The 23,315-nt window shown below is 46.8% G+C and overlaps 1 protein-coding gene across 2 annotated transcripts in view; it reads left to right on the top strand.

Moving 5' to 3' along the window:
• The window catches only part of APH1A (aph-1 homolog A, gamma-secretase subunit), a 394,203-nt gene that overhangs the window by 247,320 nt on the left and 123,568 nt on the right, over positions 1-23,315 (top strand). For both annotated transcript variants that reach the window (XM_069652174.1, XM_069652179.1), the window contains exon 5: positions 15,196-15,323. In XM_069652174.1, the coding sequence (XP_069508275.1) occupies positions 15,196-15,323 (128 nt within the window). The remainder of the gene's footprint in view (positions 1-15,195; positions 15,324-23,315) is intronic.

Here is a 23,315-nt window from a genome sequence, read left to right as displayed (position 1 = left end):
CTTTTGTATCGGTTCACTCTGAGCTACAGTTACCAACTAACTCTTTTAAAAGTAAGCCTTTCAACACTTGTTTTGCTTTTCAAGGCAGACCCCTTAAAGTATCCAGCCCTTTCCAATTCTTTAACGAGTTCTCTCAGAGGCAGAAGAGTACCCTAGTGGTCTAAGAGCCAGCTCTAGGCAATGTGAGATAGGGCTCACTTGCAGGCAAAGTCAGTTTCAGAGGAAGACTTCAATCAAGTAAGTATTCTACTTTCAAAGTTAGTTGAGAGTCTAGGGACTTCAGAGAAGACACGCTAGGAGGATTCCAGCAGCGACCTGGGTGAGCTGGATGAGAGGACTCCCAATCACAAGTAACACCCCAAAGCTACACAGGAATCACAAGAGACTTAAGGCAAGTAATATCCAAGCCAAAACACAGCAGAGAAGAACAGTTTGCAGCAGGGGGAATTCAAGATCTGCAACCAAAAAACCAGGCGCTGAATTCCTTATCCAGAAGACAGGATGCTGGATGGGCTTTTTCAGCAAGGATCGACGCAGAAGGCTCCAGGCAAGATTTTCTTTGCGGCTGGATGCAGCTCTGTGGTTTTGGCACCCTTTTCAGGAGCCAGAAGACTGAATATCACTGGTCGGATTCTTGTCATTTGCAAGGTCCAGCACTCTGGTGAGTGGACTTTTCTGGCTCCATTCACATCGCTGGAGGTTCAGCAGGGTGCCCACAAAGTTTGAGCAAGATTCGGAAGACTGTGCACAGCACAATGGCTCGAGGTCCCAGGGTAGTGGGATTATGCAGCCCGCAAGGTCACAGCACGATGTGGGATGCTTCAAAATGCAGGTCCTTTTGTCTAGTGGGTCTCACCAGGCTCTGGGATTTCGTTTTCGTAGCCCCAGGTTGATTGGAAGGAAGGGTAACAGAAGGCTCCAGTTACACAGCAGGCGCTCCAACTAGTCGCTGGAAATAGACTCCGCTGCATTTTCTTCATCATCCTCTTCGGTTTCGGTTCCAGTGGTCGACTACCTCTTCAGCTTCCAGGATCAGACTTATATGCAGGAGCCCAGCCATGCAACATTCAACTTTGGGGGGGGTGGGTGGGTGGAGGATTGGAGGCAAGGGGCAAGGGGACAGCCAGCCTCCCAGCCTAACTGCGAGAATCCAGTACAAACTGGAAGATGAAGGGCTGTGCAGTTTTGGACTCCTCCCTCGTTTCCTGGTTTGACATTCTGGAGCCTGAACGGGGAATCCACAGGATTCCTGCCGAGGATACAGTTAACGCAAAGGATTTTCCTGCCCTGGATGTCGGGAGGTTTGGGGGGGCCGCGGGTGAGGCACAAGAAAGGACAAGGAACACTAAAATGGTGAAAAAAGAAGACTGCCATTGGGGGGTGAAGGGGGTTTGGTAAAGTGAGCACCCATGGTGCCTTTACCAGGGCTGTGGAAATAGCCCGCAGTAAAGGTGCTCTGAATTAGTTGGAAGGTTCACTGCCTCCATCCATTAAAGGTAAGCTTGTCCCTGTAACATAAATGTTATTTAAAAGGAGAAGAGGGATACAAACCCTCTCCCCAGCACTCCACATAAGGTGGGGTGTGCTGGTTTCACCCAATAAAATGTAAAAGGGATCCAAAGATCCTTTTTACCCTTGGGAACTGTAGTTCTCACTAGTGAAGGGGGGCCCCCCTAGGGTGACCCAGCATCAATAGGCAGTATGTGCAAAGAGGATACAATTAAAAAGTCACTATTGAGAGTCTTAAAAAGGACACCCATAAATAGAGTAAAAGACTGAGTGTAGAAAAAGGTTCCCACTCATTGAGGTACAAGTAAAAAAAATCCACCAGTAGAGCAGAGTTCTGGGGTTGACGCAGGTCAGGAAGATTCATCATTGCTATGAAAATCTTGCCTAACACATCTCAACCCAGGGACACAATCTGATGTGGCATTGAAACATTCGGAAGTACTACCCAGCCCAAACTAACAACCAATTAATTGCTCCCAGACATCTTCTGTCTCCTGGCTGGAGTCCCATCCTTGCATGTGGACAACTGGGTCATCTACCCTTATATTGTCCAGAGACCCTATATGAAGAACCTGTGGAGCTTGGAGAGATGTGGGTCCTTGAGGAAAAAACTTTCAGCACCATAGCAGGCGGTCCGGAGAGCAATAAGACCTATAGAGCCAGCCAAAGAGATGCATGGACGGGGGACACCGGACTATACATGTCCTATATGTCTGCACTTGAACTCGACGGAATCCATCTCATCCACATTTTGAGCTTCCTTATTTAATAGATTTCATTTTCAAAAGCATAAAGTACAACTGTAGAGTAAGCATATGTAATTGAACATTGAAAGAAGACAGTTGGAGAAGAGGGGGAAAAAAATCTAATTAATGTAAAACTAGAGCAATCCTCCATACAGTACATTAAAGATGTCCAACTTCTCATCCTATTCCTTAACCTCGCCCTTGATCTGAAATGAAATGTTCTCTCGTTGAAAGTGATATAAAGCTATCTAAACTTCAACCAATGGCTTGGTATTGCTCTTAGTGTTTCCGAATGTTTCCTGGCCGCTATAAGTACTCTGTAAAGCCATCTTGTTTTATCATTAGATATGCCCATTCATGGTGTAAGCAATCCCAACACACATGTAATCGATGTTCGAAATGTGAAATCTAACACTAAATCAATGCTGTGCAGGACTTCATCCCAATAAACCTGGAACCTTTAGCAGGATCTTAGAAAATGCAGTGTGTCCCGATCTGCCACTTGCAGAACCAACATTCACCGATGGGATGCATTTTAAATAACCATCTTCCATCAGCTTTCTGATCTCAGTTCACGACTGTACACTAGCTTCTATCCTTATACTCCTGGACCCTTTGAACACCTGATATGGTGGATCACTTCTCTCCCCTTCAGACCCTTGTTGACCTTGAAATCCAGAACAGCACTCTTTAGTAGGTAGGCTCTTCCCTTTCTCATCTGCTCTTTTCCATCTATTCGAACACAGTCCCTGCAATGCTAACCTCCCAGTTGATGTTCCAAAAGTGTTTGGCCTCTTACCTTTTACCCTCTATACCTCCTTTGGGTTCTCCCACCACCACTTTGTAGATGAAATCATCCTCTTAACTGTCTTACTGCTGATTTCTCTGTTCAGATTTATGATAAGGTTCTACCCTGTTCTTCCCAAACCATCATGGACCACATTGACACCCTCGCTCCAGCCTTGGCTGACTTCTGCAACTTCTCTTTTGCCTCTGGAACCTTCCCCTCCCCCTGAAGCACTCTTGTGCACCCTCTTGTCAAGAAACCCTCAGCCGGCCCCTCCCTTCCAGCCAATTATCACCCTATCGCTATCACTCCTTTCCTGGCCAACTCCTGGAAAAGCTGGGCATCTCCCAGCTTCTTCACACTGAATCTCCTGGTTGTCTGCATGACCATCAGTCTGGCTTCAGAGCAGCCAGAAGCACTTCTGCCTTTGACACGGTCAACCATGCCATCCTGCCCACTCGACTCTGTGATAACCTGGATATCACTGCTCTGGCCTGGCTGACTTCTTTCCTCTCTGACTGACCCTCCCAAATCCAACTTGGTGTCTCTCTCTCGCGCTCCCCAAACCCCCAGAGGTGTAACCTTTCTACCTAGTTGTTCAACCAATACCTGGCACCTCTCGCCCACTGCATTGCCGCTCTGCTCCAACTTCCAGTGCTATGCAGATGACACCCAGCTCACTTTCGGGCTCCCCTCTGCCACCTCTTCTCATCTCCTCCTGGGTTGGCTGTCTGCAATCCAAGAGTGGTGCACTGCCAATGATTTCTGCCTGAATCGCAGTAAGACAGAGATACTCCTCATCGGCACACCTGCACCCCTCTTTCCCCCCCACTCTCTGGCCGGCCTCCCTTGGCCTTCTTCCTGCTCCCACCTGCGAGGCCAAGAACCTGTGTTATCTTCGACTCCACACTTTCCTTCTCTCCTCGCATTTCCGATGTGTCTAAGAAGTCAAACTGCCAACTGCACCTCCTCCAGATGTATTCTTTCCTTCCTCCAGAAGCTCACTGTCTCTAGAGCTCTGGTTCTCTGTAGGCTTGACTGCTGTAACAGCCTCTTTTTAAATATGCCTACCTCTACTCTGTCCTCTGCAACTCATCCATAACAGGACTGCAAGACTTGACCTTTGCCTCGAGCCCAGGGAGCGTATCCAGCACTGAATTCTCTCCATTGGATCCCAGAGGCTGCAAGGATCAATTTCAAGAGCCTTTGCATTGTCCACAAGGCCTTCTGGGGCCTCAGACCAAAATACTTCCAGCTTTCTCTTCGGCAGTATCTTCCTACTCTAGTTCTTTGCCCCTCCAACTCCTTGAGGGTCAGGTGCTTTTCCAAGCAACGAGTTGGGGCAGATCTCTCTCTTCGGCTGGCGCCTCCCTCTGGAACATCCTTCCGCCTCTATGAAACTTGAGCAGAACCATCTCCGGTTCCGGAAGCAGCTAAAGACTTTCCTCTTTGCTGCTCTCTTCCTCTACCCTGCTGATCTCCTGTCTGATACTGCACCGGTTACCTGGCTACCCTCTAAACCACGGGCCCAGGTCCCTGCCCTCCCAGTTGCACACCTGCACTGCCTCCTGGCAACCCTGCGCTTGGGGCTGTACCTGCAACCCTACAGGTCCCCTACTCTAACACTTGTTGTCTGCACTTAAACCCTGCACTGCCACCTGCTGGCCGCATTGTTTTTGATGTTTTGATTCTATGTCTTGCGCTTGCTCCTCCTCCTCCTGGCACTTTTTTTCCTCTCCCCTTTCCTCTCCCCTACACTTGTGCGATCTCAATGTCTCTTGGCCTAGTAAGATCGTTGTCTTATTCCTCCTCCCCTGCCTCGTCGCGCCTTGAAACACTTGTGTATCAGCGCACTTTGTCTAATATCATCATATCGTCTCTCACCAATCTGGCAATGGATCCCACTTGATTGTTTGTTTTCTTTGTTTTTGGCATTTATATAGCCCTACAAACCCACGGGTATCTGAGCGCTGCTTATTACCCACGGTGTGTGGTGCTCATTTATCGACCTCGGAAGGATGAAAGGCTGAGTTGGGCGCTGCCGGGATTCGAACCTGCTCTGCACGGATGTCAAAGCGACCGCTCTACTCGCTGTGCTATCTGACCGGCTAATGCTTAATACTTCCAAGACCAAAGTAATGTACCTTTCAATGTCCCCCATCCTTCTCCCAAACATCTAGTCTTTTAACAATCTCAACCAACGCCACTTATTTACTTCTACCTCAACAGCAGCAAGGATTAACCTGCTTAATATCAGGATAACCTCCACTCACTTCGACATTTACCAAAGTTCTTATAAAGACCGAGGTAATTGGCTGCCTCAACTATATCATCAGTGCTGTGCTTAGAGACCCCCCACACCCCTTTACTGGATAAATCACTCAACTTCACCACTCATACCCTTTACAATCCTCCCCAGAATTCCCCCCAACTGCCAAACGTAGCCTCCGTCAATTGCTTTTCTATTTTTTTTTAAAGTAGTGCCTGCTTGTTTTGAAATCTGTGAATGCGCTTGCACCCCCCTACCTTGCTTACTCTTGCTTCTTTCCTCTACGCAACCTCTGCTTTTACACTCCCTAATCTCTCCTTTCTGCATCCAACCTGTGCTTTCCCCTGCTTTTGCGCCTTCTTCCTGGTCACGCACCAGTGGAAGTCATTCCTCCAAATGTTAACTACCCAACTTCTTTTAAATCTGTTCTTCGGCTCTAGCTTCTCAACCATTAAGCACCCTGGAGTTACTCACATTACTTAACTCCCTCCCTGACTACTCTGTGTCGAACTTCATTGTATATACTATCCTGTACATATACATTGCCCCTGGACGGTTTACCTGTGTTGCCCTGTGCATGGTAGTGTTCGACAAGAATTGATGTAGTAACCCTGTGGGAGACACACCACCCATGTCGTCTTGGTATTGGGTAACCCACCTATATTTCTGTACTACACAAGTTGGTAGTGTGAATGAGCAGCCAGACTTATCTCAAGAAGGGTAAATGTGAGCTTTAGCAATGAAATCCACCAATGCAAGTATCCAAAGAACACTAACACTGAAGTTAAAATGATTATTTAATGGTTATTTTTACATAAGCATTCTTTAAAAAGGGCAATGTACAACAATCGAAATAAACTTCAAAATACTTTCTCATAATCAACCGAAAGCAAGTAGATACTCTTTAGAGATACTTCATACACACTTAATACGCCCTGAGGTGACTTCACTAACTAGGACAATAATGGCATTTATATATCCCTTGTACACTTTTAGATTCTGAGGTTGGGAGGAAGGAACAAGATTAAACAGCTTCTCAGAGCATGTGAACACTTTATATCTTCCAAAGCAGTCTAGATAAAAACCTTCCCCAGCAATATTAGTTTAAAACCAATGCATCGCCTATGAGGGACAGTAAGAATCAGTCAATGGAATGGAAGAACTATGCTATGTCGAAGTCAGCTTCCTCACCCGCCGCCGCTGTTACAGAAAGTGACGAGGAGGGTGATAACTCGACGTCTGTTACGGAAGTCATTAACCCCCAGAAGGAGCGCGCGCGCTCCTCCTCGACGTCCGTCCCCGGCCCCGACGGGCTCGGCTCACGCCCTGCTCATGGGGATGAACACCCCGGCGACAGGGACGCACACAGACCCCATAGGCCTAAGCACACAACCCACGGCTCTTCGTCAAAGACGAAGGATCCATCAGCGCCGAAGGGGACGTAGGGCACTCCGGCGTCTACCTCCAACCGTAAGGGTCTCAAGCCCCACCCGCAAACGCAGTCGCGACCAGCGATTGGGCTTTCATCAAACACGGGCGCTACCCCAAAATCATCCGACGTAACGCTCCATAGAGCGGCCGTCGAGGAACAACGCGTAACGCAGGCAACGTCGACACCAGAGTCCTCTACTGACAAACTTGTTGTCGAGAGCCTGGCGAGAATTGTTACCGAAGACACACGTAAGCGGACGACGAAACAAACGTCGAATACCGCACAAAAAGCTATAGAAACGCCAAAAAAGCATAAGAGTAGCCAGGAACTGCCCCTTTCATCTAAGGGCACTTCGGAACTACCGGAGGGCTTTTCAGATGGCGACGGAAACCTTTCTTCGACGTTGTGCGAGCGTTCTAAGCGTTTTGAAGGTGAAAACACTGATTTCCCCCCTCTAGACTATTCAGGGGTCCCCCATGTGACCCTTGAAAGACTCCATTCTAGTATGGAGAAAATGGAAAGGTTTTTGGGAAACCAAAACCCACCCACACCCAAAAGACTAAGAGAATTGCCCCAGGATGACCCTAGGGTCAAAATTCCTAGGCTGTTTCCCCCTTCTACAGACGTATATGACCTCACGGAAGAGGAGCAATACCTCCAGGAAGATGAGTGTTTGGGTGGAGAGGAAGAACATGAGGAAGAGGGGTTTAAAGAAGATCCTTACACTAGTGCAGGAGCTTTCGAATAAGATACAGCTACCTCGCAGCCTTGGCAATCCCCATCAGTGCACTCAGACCCTGATGTCTTTCACCCTTCTCCTCCCAAGGATTCACCTATTGGAAACACCTCTCCCATAGATGGCCAACCTTCACTTAATGCACTATTGCGCAAGGCAGCAGCGCATTTTGAAATAGACACAGGGGAGACTCTTCCTGACATAGACTTTGTAGAGAAAGTTATTAAAGAAAAAGCCCCTGTTAGTCAGTCTATTCCGCTCCTGGCTTCTATAAAGAGAAGAATAACTCCTTCCCTTTCCAATCCTGCCTTAGTCAGAGGGGTCAACCCTCAGATAGAAAAGCTCTTCAGCCCTTCGCCCTCTGACCCGTTTTACATCAGAGGTCATTCTATTCCGGACTCCCTCGTAGTTACTAATACAAGGAAAAGAGCAGGGGTACCACTATCCACTAGTGAGGCCCCACCTGACAAAGAGGGCAAAAAGCTCTACGCACTTGGGAAGAGAATCACGACGTCTGCCGCCTTTTCAACTAGGATTGCAAATAACAATTCCCTACTAGCTAGCTACACAGATGCACAGTGGAGCAAGCTGCGCAGCGAAGCAGAGGACGCACCAGAAACCCTACGTTCACGCCTGTTAGCTACAATCTCAGAGGGAACTCTTGTAAACCAGGGCATCGTAAAGAACTCCTTAGATGCCGCAGAGACGGCTGGCCGTTCCCTGGTTCAGGGAACACTTCTCAAATGCCATGTCTGGCTGCGCAATTCGGGATTTAAGCCGGAAACCCAGGCTTCCCTGATAAATAAGCCCATAGAAGAAACACATCTGTTTGGGAAAGCAGTTGATGAGGCCCTAGAACATGCGAAGAAAGAGTTTGATACCATCAAAACTCTTGACCAAATTTCTAGGCCCCCTAACAGACGCGGCTATGGCAATAGACGCTCCTTTCGTGGCCAATGCCAGCAGCAAAACCAACAGCAGTTTTACTCTGCTACCAACTGGCCCTCTAACCAGGGTAACAACACCCAGTTCAGTCAAAGAGGCCAACGCCGTGGCAGGGGAAGAGGTCGCGGCTCCAGCCCCAAAGGTTCCACGCCCAATACCAACAAATGACCCGAAGATTCGGGTCCCCTCCCATGCATCACCGGTCGGGGGCCGGCTAACATCGTTCCTTTCAGCATGGGAGGGAATATCGTCAGACCGCTGGGTATTATCCACCATAGCCCACGGATACTGCATCGAATTCAACTGTTCCCTGAAGTACAGACCCCCACAGAACCGACGCATGACACCGGAACACCTCACCATTCTTCTACAAGAAGTAGAAGAGCTACTGAAAAAAGAAGCTATAGAGGCTGTCCCCCTATCTCAGGTAACAGAAGGTATTTATTCAGTGTACTTCCTTGTACCCAAAAAGGACTTAACCATGCGCCCTGTATTAGATCTGCGCCCAGTGAACAAGTTTGTCAAACCCCAAAAGTTTCGTATGGTGACCTTGCAGGAAGTAATCCCACTGTTATCACAGGGGGATTACATGACAACACTGGACATGAAAGATGCATACTTTCATATTTTAATGTTGCCAGCGCACAGAAAATACCTCAGGTTCAAGATAGAGAACAAACACTACCAGTTCAGAGTACTACCCTTCGGGATAGCATCTGCACCAAGGGTATTCACGAAAGTACTGGCAGTGGCAGCGGCCCACCTGCGCAGGTTATCCATCCCGGTATACCCTTACCTCGACGACTGGCTCATAACAGGGATTCTTACGAAACATGCTTCTCCAATACCCAAAAGACTGTAGACCTTTTGTTCCAACTGGGCTTCGCCATCAACGAAAAGAAGTCCATCTTAGACCCCAGCCAAATCAAACAATTCCTAGGGGCTCTAATTCGAACAAAGGACGGCCTCGTCTTCCCCTCCAACGAGAGGGTCCAAAACATGCTGTTTCAGATCCCCCATTATGTGGCAGGTCGAGAGGTGACGGTACGCAAAGCAATGCGCTTGCTAGGAATGATGGCGTCATGTATTTATTTGGTACCTCACGCGCGCCTGCGCCCAATGCAAGAGTGGCTCAACAGCCAGTGGTGTCAGGCCAGCGGACAATGGGACGATCTAGTGGTGGTCTCGCAGGCCTTGGTTCTCTCGCTACGGTGGTGGACAAAAGAAAACCTGTTATTAGGGAAAACGTTTGCCACACCCGCAGTGGAAGCCACTCTAACCACAGACACATCCCTTACAGGATGGGGGGCTCACCTATCCCATCACACTGCTCACGGAGCGTGGACTCCGAGCTTAGCATCCAAGCATATAAACCTCCTGGAACTACTAGCGGTATTCAAAGCACTGAAAGCCTTTCAGGAACACCTACAAGGAAAGACAGTGATGATGGTCCTCACAGACCGCACCACAGCCATGTACTACCTCAACAAGCAAGGGGGCACTCACTCTCCAGGACTGTCCAAGCTGTCCCAGAACATCTGGAAGTGGGCTCTCAAACACATGTTCCTACTATCACAACATGTACCAGGGGAACTCAATCTGCTAGCAGACGAACTCAGCAGAGACTTCCCCCTGCCCGTAGAGTACGAATGGCGGTTACAAGAAGACATCGTCTTCGACGTCTTCACACAGTGGGGTTTCCCAGAAATAGACCTGTTCGCAACTCTGGAAAACTCTCAATGCCAAGATTACGCCTCCAGGTACCCCCAGAACCAGTCCAAAGGGAACAGTCTATCGATTCCATGGTCAGGGAAATTTGTTTACGCTTTTCCCCCCCGACTCCCCTTCTCAACAAGATAGTGCACAAGATGCACCAGGAACAAGTTACCATGATACTGGTGGCCCCTATGTGGGCCTGACAGCCATGGTTCGCTCACTTGTTGGAGATGTCTCTATCTCCTCCAGTGAAACTGCCCTGCCCGTACAACATGCTGTCACAAGACAGGGGCAGGACACTGCACCCATGCCCTCAGACCATGAACTTAGCAGCCTGGCTCCTGAGGTCATAGAATTTGGACATTTACAACTTCCACAGAGGTGCATGGACATCCTCAGACAGGCCAGAAAGCCTAACACTCGTCACTGCTATTCTAGCAAATGGAAAAGATTTGTCATCTGGTGTAGAGGGAAGAGTATCAACCCCGTTGACTGCTCTCCAACACAAATTAATCTGTACCTGACCCATTTACTGGACTCGGGTCTAGTATTCAATTCTATTAAAGTACTCCTGGCAGCACTTTCTGCTTACACCACTTCACAACTCAAAGTATCGTGGTGGAAGATCCCAGTAATCAAAGCCTTCATGGAAGGGGTAAAGAGAATACACCCTCCAATAGCAAACCCAGCTCCTGGCTGGGATCTAAATGTGGTACTCACCAGGCTCATGGGGTCACCCTTTGAACCCATGCACAAGACAACTCTTAAAGATCTCACTCTTAAGACTGCTTTCCTAATAGCTATTACCTCCATTAGGAGAGTAAGTGAACTACAGGCCCTTTCGGTTTTAGACCCCTTTGTAACAGTTCACAAGGATAAAGTGGTTCTACGCACACACCCAAGGTTCGCACCGAAATTCATCTCCAAATTCCATGTCAACCAGTCTATAGAACTACCAACGTTCTTTCAAAATCCTTCAAATCTAGGAGAAAAAAGCCTGCATACACTTGATGTGCGCAGAGCTGTCATGTTTTACATGGAAAGAACTAGTCCACTGAGAAAGACTAATCAGTTATTTGTCTCGGTGGCAGCAAGAAGAGAAGGAGATGCAGTTTCAAAATCCACTATATCTAGATGGATTGTACAATGCATCACTCTCTGTTTCTCTCTTGCTAAGAGAGAACAACCCTTCAAGCCAAGAGCACACTCTACGCGAGGCACTGGGGCATCCATAGCATTCATTGCAAATGTTCCCCTTGAGTCCATCTGCAAAGCGGCAACCTGGAGTTCTGTACACACCTTTACAAAACACTACTGTCTAGATGCCCACTCTAGATCCGATTCCCAGGTGGGACAAGCAGTATTAAGACATCTTTTCTCTACTGTTCCTTCTCACAACCCACCTCCAACTCCGGGTACTGCTTGCTAGTCTATGCACAGCATGTGATTCTAAGCAGATTAACAAACATCAGAAGACAATGCATTACGTACCGTAAAAGCATTTCTGATGGTTGTATCTGCTTAGATTCACATGCGCCCACCCTTCCTCCCCGCTCGGATGGAAGGAACATAGACATCCTTTTCTACATCTCTTTTCTGTACTCACTCACGTCTAGAAGGCTCCCTCAGGGCAGAAAAATACAGAGGGACCTCGACGCGTGAGGGATTATGGGTACAACGCACGTCACTATAGGGCTAGTGTTAGACACGCCTTGTCGACGTCCCCTTTTCGTCTGCGAAAAACAAAATGCAGTACTCCACAGTGACCACTGGATGTCGGACCTATGCACAGCATGTGAATCTAAGCAGATACAACCATCAGAAATGCTTTTATGGTAAATAATGCATTGTCATTCTGAAGGGTATCTGGTTCCTGCCTTGCACTGCCCAGGTTGGTACAATAATATAAAAAAACGAATGAGCAAGGTCAGGTCAATCTCTGCTGAAGAGTAACCACTGCTACACCCTGAGTGGGTGACCCCTTGTGTGGGTGGTCACAGAATTCACATTTGAGGACATACAAGTACCTAAGTACAAATGATCAAGTAGTCAATATTTGAGACATCTACTTGTACAGTGTTTCAGCCATTTTGCATGGAGCTAGGTGAGCTCTAATGGTGTAGGCCTTCATCTGGACAGGAGTGTCTTTACGAGTGGAGGGTCCCATGTGGTCGAATCCGAGGAGCTTAGTGGATCAGATTAAGAGGTGGAAGGATCCACTTCTTTAGGATGCAGTCGTCATCTTGTCAACAGGCGCGGTCACGTCTATTGTCGGTGCATTCTGCTGCCAGGATCGTTGAAGCAGCAGTGTGACGTCTCGGATGTCGAGGATGCAAAACATTTTTTGAATCCTCAACATCCGAGACGTCACACTGTGTAAGACACTCCTGTCCTGATGAAGGCCTACACCATTAGAGCTCACCTAGCTCCACGCAAAATGGCCGAAACATGTTCCATGTCAACACATGGAATACATGTGTTGACCTGTATTATATGTTGTTGTTCAACTCTTGATTGTGCCCACACTCTATGGGCCCCCCACCTGTTTACAAGTAGACGTCTCAAATATTGACTACTTGATCATTCGTACTTAGGTACTACACTTTGTATGTCCTCAAATGTGAATGTCCTATGTTTTTTGAAAAATACCAGTGTATTACTACACCACTGCACTTCAAAATAAAACCCTTTTGTGCAGAAGAACAGTTTCATGAGAATTCTGTGACAACCCACACAAGGGGTCACCCACTCAGGGTGTAGCAGTGGTTACTCTTCAGCAGAGATTGACCTGACCTTGCTCATTCGTTTTTTGATGAGTCTGCAGGGAGCCAGGACAGCCAAAGTCAATTGGAGCAAAGTCTGTGGAGCTGAGGCACTTCTTAGATAGCAAAACATCTTGCACAAAGTTAGTTTGTTGAAGAAAAATCACTGTAGGGTCACAAGCTGTTACACTTGTGAAGGTTAGAGATGAGATCAACTCTAGAAAACGCAGCTACTGCAAGTCTCAACTGTGAAGAGCAAGCTACAGACAATGAGGTAAGTACCCCAAAGTCAGAACAGGACCTTTTGGTTAGAAGAAGAGGGACCAGCTGGCTTCTGTCTGGTTGCAGCGATGCAGATCCTGTGTTCCTGGGCCTCAGTCATGGGGACAAGCGGGAGGACGTCTCGGGACTCCTGCAGCAGCAATTCCATGGTCAGCAGCAGCTGCGCGCTCTTTTCGGATCGGCAGCACTTTGCGGTTTCAGTGCTCAGTAAATATCACCACTGCGGATCTTGGACACTGGTTGGGCTTCCTTCACTCCTTGAGTCCAGCACTCTGGTGAAGTGACTCGAGCTTGCGTCGCCCTGCTTTGGGAGGGTCCTTTGGAGACTCCTGGAGCTTTTGGCTGGCTTACAGACGATGCACTCTACTACGGATTTCTCGACCCCTGGCACTCGGTTCCTTTAGCAGCAAAAAGTACAGCCAGTTGGGGAAGGTCTTCCAGCAAAGTTCGTCTCGGGGTTAGTTGGCCCTCGTCCTTTCCGGAGCTTCTCTTGTCAATCAGAAAGAGGAGTTTCAGCACAGCAGCAGTGCTTCACCGGGCAGTTCAACGGTCCATGAGGATGCAGCAAGCTTTGTTCACGGTTTCTTCTTCGGGATGTCCTTCCCAGTGGGCGAATGTCTTCAGTCCAAGAAGCCTAGCCTTTTAAGCAGGTTTTTCCCATTCATGCACAGCCTAGCTATCACTCACACAGCAGGGTGGCTGTCCTTTAAGGACAGCCATCCAATCGGGACTGGGTACATTCCGGTAACCATGGAGACAAAGGATATGGGAGTTTTGGGCACCTCCTTCACTTTCTGCCCTTGCAGACACACTGGAGCCAGAGGCGGGTTTCAGTACTGAAGCCCGCCAAAGGCAAAACTAACAAAGGGGTCAAACCTGGTATGGCGCACAGAGTAAAAACCCAAGAATGACCTCACAAACAGAAAATGGCGAAAAAAGACGACCAGGGCCCTTTTGACACAATGGTAACCTATGGGTACTATACTGCAGCTGAGTATTCAGCCTGCGGTAGAAAAGCACAATGGTAGGCCAATTAAACCACTGCCACCAGCCATTTAAATTAGTGAGGGTAACATACATTTTTTTACATGAGTAAGTAGGAAAAGAGGCTACTACATAACCCCCAAGCACTCCACATAAGATGGGGTGTGCTGGACCTACAAAGAGAAAAGTTAAGTAAAGTCAATTTCACTTTACTATTCTTGGGAACTGTGTAGTTCACCAAAGAAAAGGTATTTATACCTTAAGAGAAATATAAAGGATTTCTCAGTTACACTGCGCTGAGGGTGCTGTGTCACCATATAAAATGTTGATGCCTATGGAGTTTGTCAGAGTCCAAAACAAAGTAAACATAAAATTCAACTTAGATCAAAACACCTGAGGGAGTGAGAAAAAGGGCTCACACCCAAAGTCCAGCAAAAGTGATCGGGGTCTCGAAGGTTTAAGGGAATTGGCACAGAAAGAGAATTCTCCCTAACAACTCTGTACCATATATTTCCCACCATATATCGGTCAGTTATTCACTATCTTTTTGGTTGATGTATGGCTCCAAATTCAGGATTGCCCCATTTACTGGTTCCTTTTGCCAGTGTTTCTTGGCTAAAGGCCTTTACCCTCAATAAATATCTAAATAACTACTTCAGTCAAATAAATGTGGCGGGAGGCCAGTAGCCCCAAGTGCAGGAAAGCAACATCTGTTTTTACTTCCTCATCTTATTGGGGAGGGGCAGCCTGGTAGGGATTTTCAGAAATGCAACAAAAAACAATACTGTGCTAAATTGTCCATCTTTGCCACCATCTGGTCTTTAGAATTTAATGGAAAGTCCTGTTTAGCCCCCTTGGCTGTTCGTGGTATATAATCTGAACAAGAGGCATCCATGTGTGTGAGCCTATATTGACATTACCACTATGTGTTGTAGGTGCCCTCCAGCTACAATGTGGTTCTAAGTAAACCACTGATTTGTGATTGGTAATGCATAAATATAACATACTTCCTTTTGTCTCATTCCAGCATTCCTGACTATGGCAGTCGTGTTCCTGCACACTTTCTGGGGTGTGGTGTTCTTTGATGCCTGCGAGAAGCGGCGACTCTGGCCACTTGGAGTGGTAGTTGCCAGTCATCTTGTAATGTCTGGTTTGGTGAGTATTTGGAAAAGACCAACTAGGCGATCATTTACATGAATCGTGGATACCATTACACTGATGTAATGTAAGACACATTTGACAGTGCACCATATTATCGAAGGAAAACTCGACTCTTGACCTTGGCATTGTTTCATTCAAAGACACTGATAAATCACTTACAAAAAATGCCTTGCCTGTAAATCTTGTCATTTTCCTTCTACAGTAAGATGAACAAATAATGTCCCTAATATATTGTGTAGATTATCATACTCTTTCCCCCCAGCTACCCTTCTCGTAGTTTAGACTTGGATGCTCTGCGATGTTTGGCACTACGACAATCAGATGGACTTGAAAGAAACCATGTTGCCTATGTGTCACTGGTCTTAAGAGCAGCCTGAATACAGGGTTTAGAAAAACACATGCAGCAGTCTCTCCTTCAGGAGTCTTTGCTCATTGCTACTTAAAGCCACTCCCTTCACTCATTTATTTGCATTTGCGGAGCACTCCAAGCCCGAAGGCATCTTTGTGCTGGTTATAATTTGGACGAACCCGAGAACAAACAGCTGGTACGAAGTATCTGGTTGCAGGTTACAAGAGTGTGCAGTCCATTTATGTGGGCGTGTGATCCCCGTGCCTGGTGAGCTAGGGAGTTTACGTGAATAACCACGTTTTGAGGCTTTACGAAAGGGCCAAAGGGATGACTCTGATCTAAGCACTAATGGGAGTGCATGGCAGTGTTTGGCAGCTACCACGGGAAAGCTCACGGCTCTCTGCCTTAGACTGCTTAAATCTGGGGATGGCGAGTAGGTGTGAGTGGGCAGTCGGATCAGTCTGTTGGATTGGGATTTGTTGATTTTGCTCAATGGGTATAGTGGAGCAGTGTTAGACATTTAAGGGTGAGCAATAGGGTTTTAAATATTGTGCGTTCCTGGACTGGCAGCCAGTGGGCATTCTGTCTGGCAGATCCCTTTTGGGAATGTTAAAGGCTGCTCTTAAGGCGTTGTTTTGAATTACTTGGAGCTTTTTGATATTGTACGTGGTTGAGCCTGCGAAGAGACTATTGCATTAATCCATCCTGGATAGGATCAGTGCTCTGTCTAGTGTAATGCATCTCTCAGGAATTGGGAAGGGCCTGCAGGCACTGATGAGATTAGTTGTGTATGCTGCCGCAGATGCGATTGCATTCACATGTCTCATTGGGGATAGCGAGGGGTCTAGGTATAACCACAGCGTTTTTATTGATTTAGAGACTGGGATTGGGTTTCCTTCTATAATGAAGAATGTGTAGTCATTTTTTAGTTTGAGTCGTGATTGAGTTCCTACCAGGAGTAGCTGTTTTTTCATCGTTGAGACATAGACCATGTTGAGCCATCCAGATTTGGATGATTTGATATATTTTCCTCCGAGCAGTGGAGTCGGTGTCGTAGTTATCAGTGATGGGGGCGGGTGGGAGGACCTATCTGTGTGGCATCTGCATAGTTGGTATAGGAGACACCCTTTTTGTATAATGTCTTCACAAAGCCACTCTTATTGGACAGAACAGGGGAGACACAGGAGCCTTGAGGGACCTCTCATGTGACTAGGACAGGGCGGGCTGCATCAGCCTTGGAATATACCCTTATTGTATGGTTGGAAAGGAAGGATTCTATCCAGGTTGTGGCTTTGGTAGAGCAGGCTGTTGATGAGATGTGTTGGCATAGCATTTTGTAGTCAACTAAGTCGAATTCTGCAAACCGGTCTAGTAGGAGGATGGCCAAATGTCCACTATCTATGATTTCGTCCGTTTGGATAAGTCCAAGAGTGCTTTTTCAGTTACATGATCAGGGTGCAAGCCAAATTGGCGCAGGCCAAGGATTTTGTTGGTTTCCAGGTATTTCTGGATGTGTAAGTATGCTGCTCTGTCTGGTATTTTGAGCAGGAAGGGGACTGTCTTAATGGGGCGGTAGTTGGTGTAGATGTTCGGGTCGAACGTAGATTTCTTTAGGAGTGGATGTACCCAGCAACTCTAAGGTTACTGGGGATATTGCCCGAGGAGAAGGAGTTGTTAATGAGAGATGCGATGAAGGGGGCGATGCCATGCAATGTACAGTTGGTTTCAATAAATATATTTGTTGCAGACGACCTTACGCTGCGGATCAACATGGAGAGTGACATGCCTTGAAAATCCATAACCACTGAGTTATTTTGTGCTATATGCAGATTTGGAAGTGGGGTCCATGAGGGTATGGCTTTAGGCAGTTTCTGACTTTGGGCAGGATTCCACAGGCTACTGTGACATTTGTTTCAAGTGTTCTGGTGGCCTGATACAGGTACGCAGAGTTAGGCACATGGCATGATGTCAAAACTGGCTATTCCTGAGTGTGAAATTCAACCACTGTTTAAGGGAAAGAGTCATTCTATGCACTCTAGCAAGTCCATACCGCCTGTAGGGACCGGTCCCAGTCTCCTAGCCAAAGCTCCTCTGGTACCAACTGATATTTTCTACGCAAATGTACCACAGATGGCTGTCCATTCCTCAGCACCAATTTGAGCAAGTACCTGGCATTTTAGTGTTGGGCAGGTTCCTCTTCATTCCAAATCCACTGAACCTTCAGAGCCTCTTTGTGGCGGGGGTAAGCATTTCAAGAGTGGAGTCCTCCCCCTCCTAAAGTCCCACAAAACATTTAATATTGGATATTGATGTGACCTCTTCAGAGATTCACACATGGAGCAGGCTTTTTCTACATGCTAAAACAACCAAACAGAATTTGAAGGAGACTTTGTCATCTTCAGTGCTGGGCCGGTACCAGAGTAGTCTTTAACTCATGGTTCTCAGCCTCAGCACAAAAATCATAAAGTCCTCAGATTGAGGAGAGAAGCTCAATGTATTTGTCCAGTTCCAGGGTCAAATAAAATAAAATCCTGTCTCTGTTGCAAACTCCACAGGTTACTACGGAGCAACAGCTTACATTACTTAGAGGAAATATCCTCACCAAGGACATTGATTCTTCAAGCACTCCCTCTGGGACAGCTGTTAAATATGTCTGTGCAACATCAAACAAGGATTCCTTGCTCTTAGATTCAGAATGTGACTCTAGCAATTTTCTTGGCTCCACAGTGCATACCCCACCTTCGGTTCCTTACAAAAATGGAATCGGCTATGTTTTTTTATGTATGAATGTGGAAATACCAGGGCCTGTGGCCTTTAACATTTATCAACAGTCAGCATCTACAGAAAATGTGACTGAAGTGGTGGACTTTAAATCACCCATGTTGGCACAGTCTAATTCCACTCCATTTGTGACATAAATGTATTGACGGGGTCGCAACCAGATTCCTAGTTACTGTTTTGGCCAATTTTAGACTCCTATTTGACAGAAATGTAAGATATTTTGGACGTTCCACTGGTTCCTGAATTCACTTCTACTTGCCCTTCAGCTTCTGTTAATTAAAAACACAAAAAAAGCTTCCATCAGTGCAGCTGGTTCTGCATGATCCTAGAACTGCTGAAGTACCTCTTATGGATACGGGTACCAATTCAGATCATGATTCTGTTGCAAGACGTTTCTACCTTTTCCAACTGCCAAACCTTAGGATGAAGATTTGTTGTGCACCCGGTCATTATCTTCACCAATTATATTCATTTGGTGAATGGGCGCCTCCTTGTTGTCACGGTCTGTTGCCATCTGGAAGAAATCTCTTTGGCTCATCAGTGGTAAACAATGTAAAGTTGCAAGCTACTAGCAAGGAATAGTCTGTTGGCCCCTCAATTATCCATGTTCAATCATCGCATGATTTCTTATTTGCAAAGAGTCAATTTTCATTAGCCTATTGCTAGTGTGCTTGCAAATTTAGTGGTTTGGGCTCGCATTTCAAAATGTTTGTGCTCCAAAATACAAGGTTCCCAAAGATTAACAGTTTATTTTGAATGGGCATCTTCATACTGCCGTTACAGCAGCTTTTGGGAGATGATGGGGTCCGGCACCTCATTTACGTAGTAAAAAGCTCAAACTTGGGAGAAGTACAATAAGATCGCTTACCCAAGTGTCACCATGTGATCAACGCAGCCACAGTTTTGTCATGCTACAATCTTCAATACTGGGACAGCTTGGATAAACTCACATAATTGCTTCCATTAGTGCTGTTGGAGGGAAAAGCTCTGCCTTCAGTTGAAAGTACATAGTTGATTGGGGAGACATGCTTGCATCAAATATACATCTAGAGGTTCAGGAAAGTATGAGGTTTGCTATTTGATTCTATTAATGTGTTCATCAAATACCATCCAGGCCTTATTGGTTTGCATTACTAGTAGTTACTGCTAAATCCTTCAGACCCATTGTCTCTTATTACCCAAAACAAAACTTCCCACAGACAGAAGAGCAGCAAGGGACAGGGCTCGGATAAACAGACAAGTGTGAGGGGTTGAGAAGACCAACCAATAGTGGATGAGCAGTGTTCCCTTTCAATTGGTATGGACTCTACTGTGGTAGTGCTCTGGATGCATTTTGATCAAGGGCTCAGGGAGTAATGGTCAAAGTATAGTTTGTATACCTATAAGCACACGATAAAAGGTCCACACATTTGGTCTCTGAAATCTACTTTAAAAGGTTAAGCAACTAGAAATATCTAATTTACAGTTTCTACTTTACTAATAGAATTCACATATATTTTTCTGAGGCTTGTGGATCTGCTTAGAATCACATGCTTTGCCTAGGCTGACATCTAGTGGTTATTGCAGAGTATTACATGTCTTGTTTTCGAAATTGAACGTCGACAAGGGGGGTTTGTAATACTATCCCTTGTGATGAATTGTGGGGTTTCATCACTTCCTCCCCGATTGGAGCCTTTCGTTGTGAGGCTATGGAGGTGAGCCTGCTATACACATTCCCCTAAGGGGTTGGCGGTATGCAGGACCTCAGAGGGAGAGACTCCCCTTTTGGGGACAGGGACTCCTGTTCGTCGAGGAACTCCCTGAAACCCTTTCTGGTGGTCCGACAACATCCAGGCTTAGGAGAAGTCCATCAGAACAAGTCACTGTTTGTTGTTGTGATATTGGGCCCAACAGTCGGCAGGTCTGCATCAACTTCTCTCCTTCTGCCATGCCTTCTTCCCAGCTGAGGGGGATCCACATCTTAACTACTTAATGGAGGCAAGGCCACTGGGCCCACAACACGAGAAAGCAACCTTGTGCTTTCAAGATGGCCACCGTTCTCTGACAGAGGCAGTAAGCCTCACTTGTGTGCCCTGGAGACCTCTCCGCAGCCTGATTGGCTGTTCACATCCTGATATCAAATTGAGGGAGCCGGCGAAGTGAAGCTTGCCCCCTGCTTCTAAAGCCCGTTCTAATGCCCCTGTCTGGCCTGTCCGGCCTTGGCTGGCCCACTCCACGCTTTGGAACCCATCCCTTGTGTCCTCACAGCGCACTTGCCCAGCAGCTAAGCGTGGTATCCGGAATACCTTCTAACGCTGCGGCCTGTCTACTGCTTGCGCTCATATCCCTTCTGCGGGCAGCCTATCTTCAATCCTCCCCCCGGAACACTGATCATCCTCCTGCTGCTTGTCTACACATAGCTCTGACTGAATAACCACACTGACTGTCCATTGTACTCTGCCACTGAGTCACCTTTCTAACCTCCTCCATCTGTGATAGTCGATTTAGCACTGCCAAAAATGTAACGTGAGAGGCTGCATTTATCTCTGGCCACTTCAACCCACCAGGTGCTGATCTTAACTTGGCCCCTCACATACTTTTGCGCTGCTGCTTGAAACTGAGGCCATCCGCACTGTTCTTGACCGCTATCACATGATGTCCTGCAACCCCTGTGTATGGGACTGCAGGTTTGAAATTGACCATACTTTTACTGCTGCCTTTTCCCTTTTTCCCTGTTTAATCGTTCGCAATCAGGTTGCACAAGCCCCTGTTGCTTTTGTTTACACGCCTGCAATGTCTCGCTTGCGACTGCTTATTCCTTACCAGCCCCCTACATTACTGAATTTTGCATATATGTTGAAATTCACACATGGCTGTCTTAAGTGATGGGGCCTTACTCTAGTTAACCTGGCTGACTGTATCTTGCTGTGCATTTCCCCCCCTCTTCTGTGTTCTCTTAAATGCCTATACTGGATGCCCTGGGTGTTCTGACTGTGTGTTCATGAAGTCTCTTTACTTCAGTAAGCCTGTCTACACACTGTTTTTAACATGCACCTTGATTGTTTCTCTGCTACATCTTAGTGTCTTGCTGGAAAGTTGATTTCAGATTTGCCCTTTCCTCTTAATCTTCAATGCCAACAATGCCTTGAATGTTTTGTCTGATCACCCTGACCCATGCACCATCTGAAACTTGAATCTTGTTGGGGTCTATACCTGCCCATTGACTATTTCTGCTGCCTTTCTAATACTTGTTGGAAAGTCGAATTTAAATGACTGCCACCTACAAAGCCACAGAAGGTTGCTGCAACATTTGTCTCGTTACTGGACCTGCAAAATATGTAAATTCTCACTCCTAACCACTCACTAAACCACCCCACCACCATCCATACCCTTTAAGCCTAGTGCTTGCCTAGAGTTTGCCCTAAGCCCTTCTCATGTTTATTTTACGCAATCGCACTTATTGCTAACCTTGCAACCCCACTGCTCCTGAAACCACTCCACTGAATGCTGCAGCTAATGCCTGGTGCTATCAATGTAGCCCCCCATCAGAGTGTGGCTTTTCCAGGATGTGCAAGGCCATTACTGCACGATCTACAACCTACCTGTAAGTTTCATGACCTGTGCAGACTTGCGCTGCAAATGTAACTTGCTAAATACCTACCTATTATTATTATGACACATGTGGCTGTGCGCTGCACATGTAACTTCCTTGAAACATGCCTGAAACCTACCTATCATAAATTGTGCGGCCACACACTGCAAATGTCGCACTTACTGTATCACATTACAACAACTTGTAACATTCTCTCACTGTAACTAGAGCCTAGATGCCTCAGGGCTTTGTGCGCTGCTACAAATGTATAAATAACATTCAACTTGAAGAAACAACTGATAAATACTGACTGAAGAAGAGGTGAGCGAGTAATGGTGATCGCTCAATGGTTGGAAGCCAACCAAACTATGACAATTCAGAACGAACGAGCAAAGAATGCTCCACAAAAAGAAGGAAAGGACTGCTTGGTAGGACCCAGAAGTCTAATCTAAAAATGGAAGGACTATGGAAGAGTTGAGACCAGGGAGGTTCAAATCAGCGAGGAGGTGGAAGCTGCCAAGAACCGTGAGATCCTCTGTCGAGAGGCTCTTGCCAGTGGACGTAACCTGGAAGCACAGAGGGAGCAGACGGCTGAGGCCTGCATGGGAAGAATACCCCGATAGAAGAAGCGAATGAGCGGTGGCATGACCCATGGGTGGTGGCATGTCCAGTTCAGAAGCAACATTGAGACCGCTACAGCCTTGGCTCCACGGAGCCGCAAGGAAGAACCAAAAGATTTGGAGTGAACGCAGGAGCTGTTCTGACTCGGAGTGTCAGCCGGATGATGGAGAAAGACCTTGTGACACTAGCCTATAAGAAAGAAGGGAACTGGAGAGGCGGGAGACTCGGGAGGGGATACAGGGACCAAGAGCACACTCGGCCTACTTGTCACAGTGAATGGACACATATTCACAAGAGTAAGAATAACTACGGGACTCAGCCTACTCGTCCCAGTGAATGGATAAGTATCCATCCCCGTGCCCATAACTCTGGGACTTCATTTACTTTCCTCCATGAAGGGTCAAATGCCCATGATAGCAAGAATCCCAGTGGATCCAGTCTTACTCATTTCAACAAGACAGGAACTAGGAACTACACAAAGGAATAAACACAGTTGATTGGGCTCCGTTTATCAGGCCAGGAGAATTTTGTTATGCAACATATTGTTCAAGAGGAAGTAGGGAACTAGAGAAATACAGAGAAGATCAAGTGAAGAGGAATTTCTGTTCCCCTAAAGTATTAGGGAACGGGACCTTTAAAAGGACACTTCAAGAAATCGAAGTAC

This window comes from Ambystoma mexicanum, chromosome 1p, assembly GCF_040938575.1.
Source record: "Ambystoma mexicanum isolate Mex_15411 chromosome 1p, UKY_AmexF1_1, whole genome shotgun sequence".
In the NCBI taxonomy this organism is placed as follows: Eukaryota; Metazoa; Chordata; class Amphibia; order Caudata; family Ambystomatidae; genus Ambystoma; species Ambystoma mexicanum.
The sequence above is the reverse complement of the archived record's forward strand: the minus strand, read 5'-3'. Positions and strand labels throughout refer to the sequence as shown.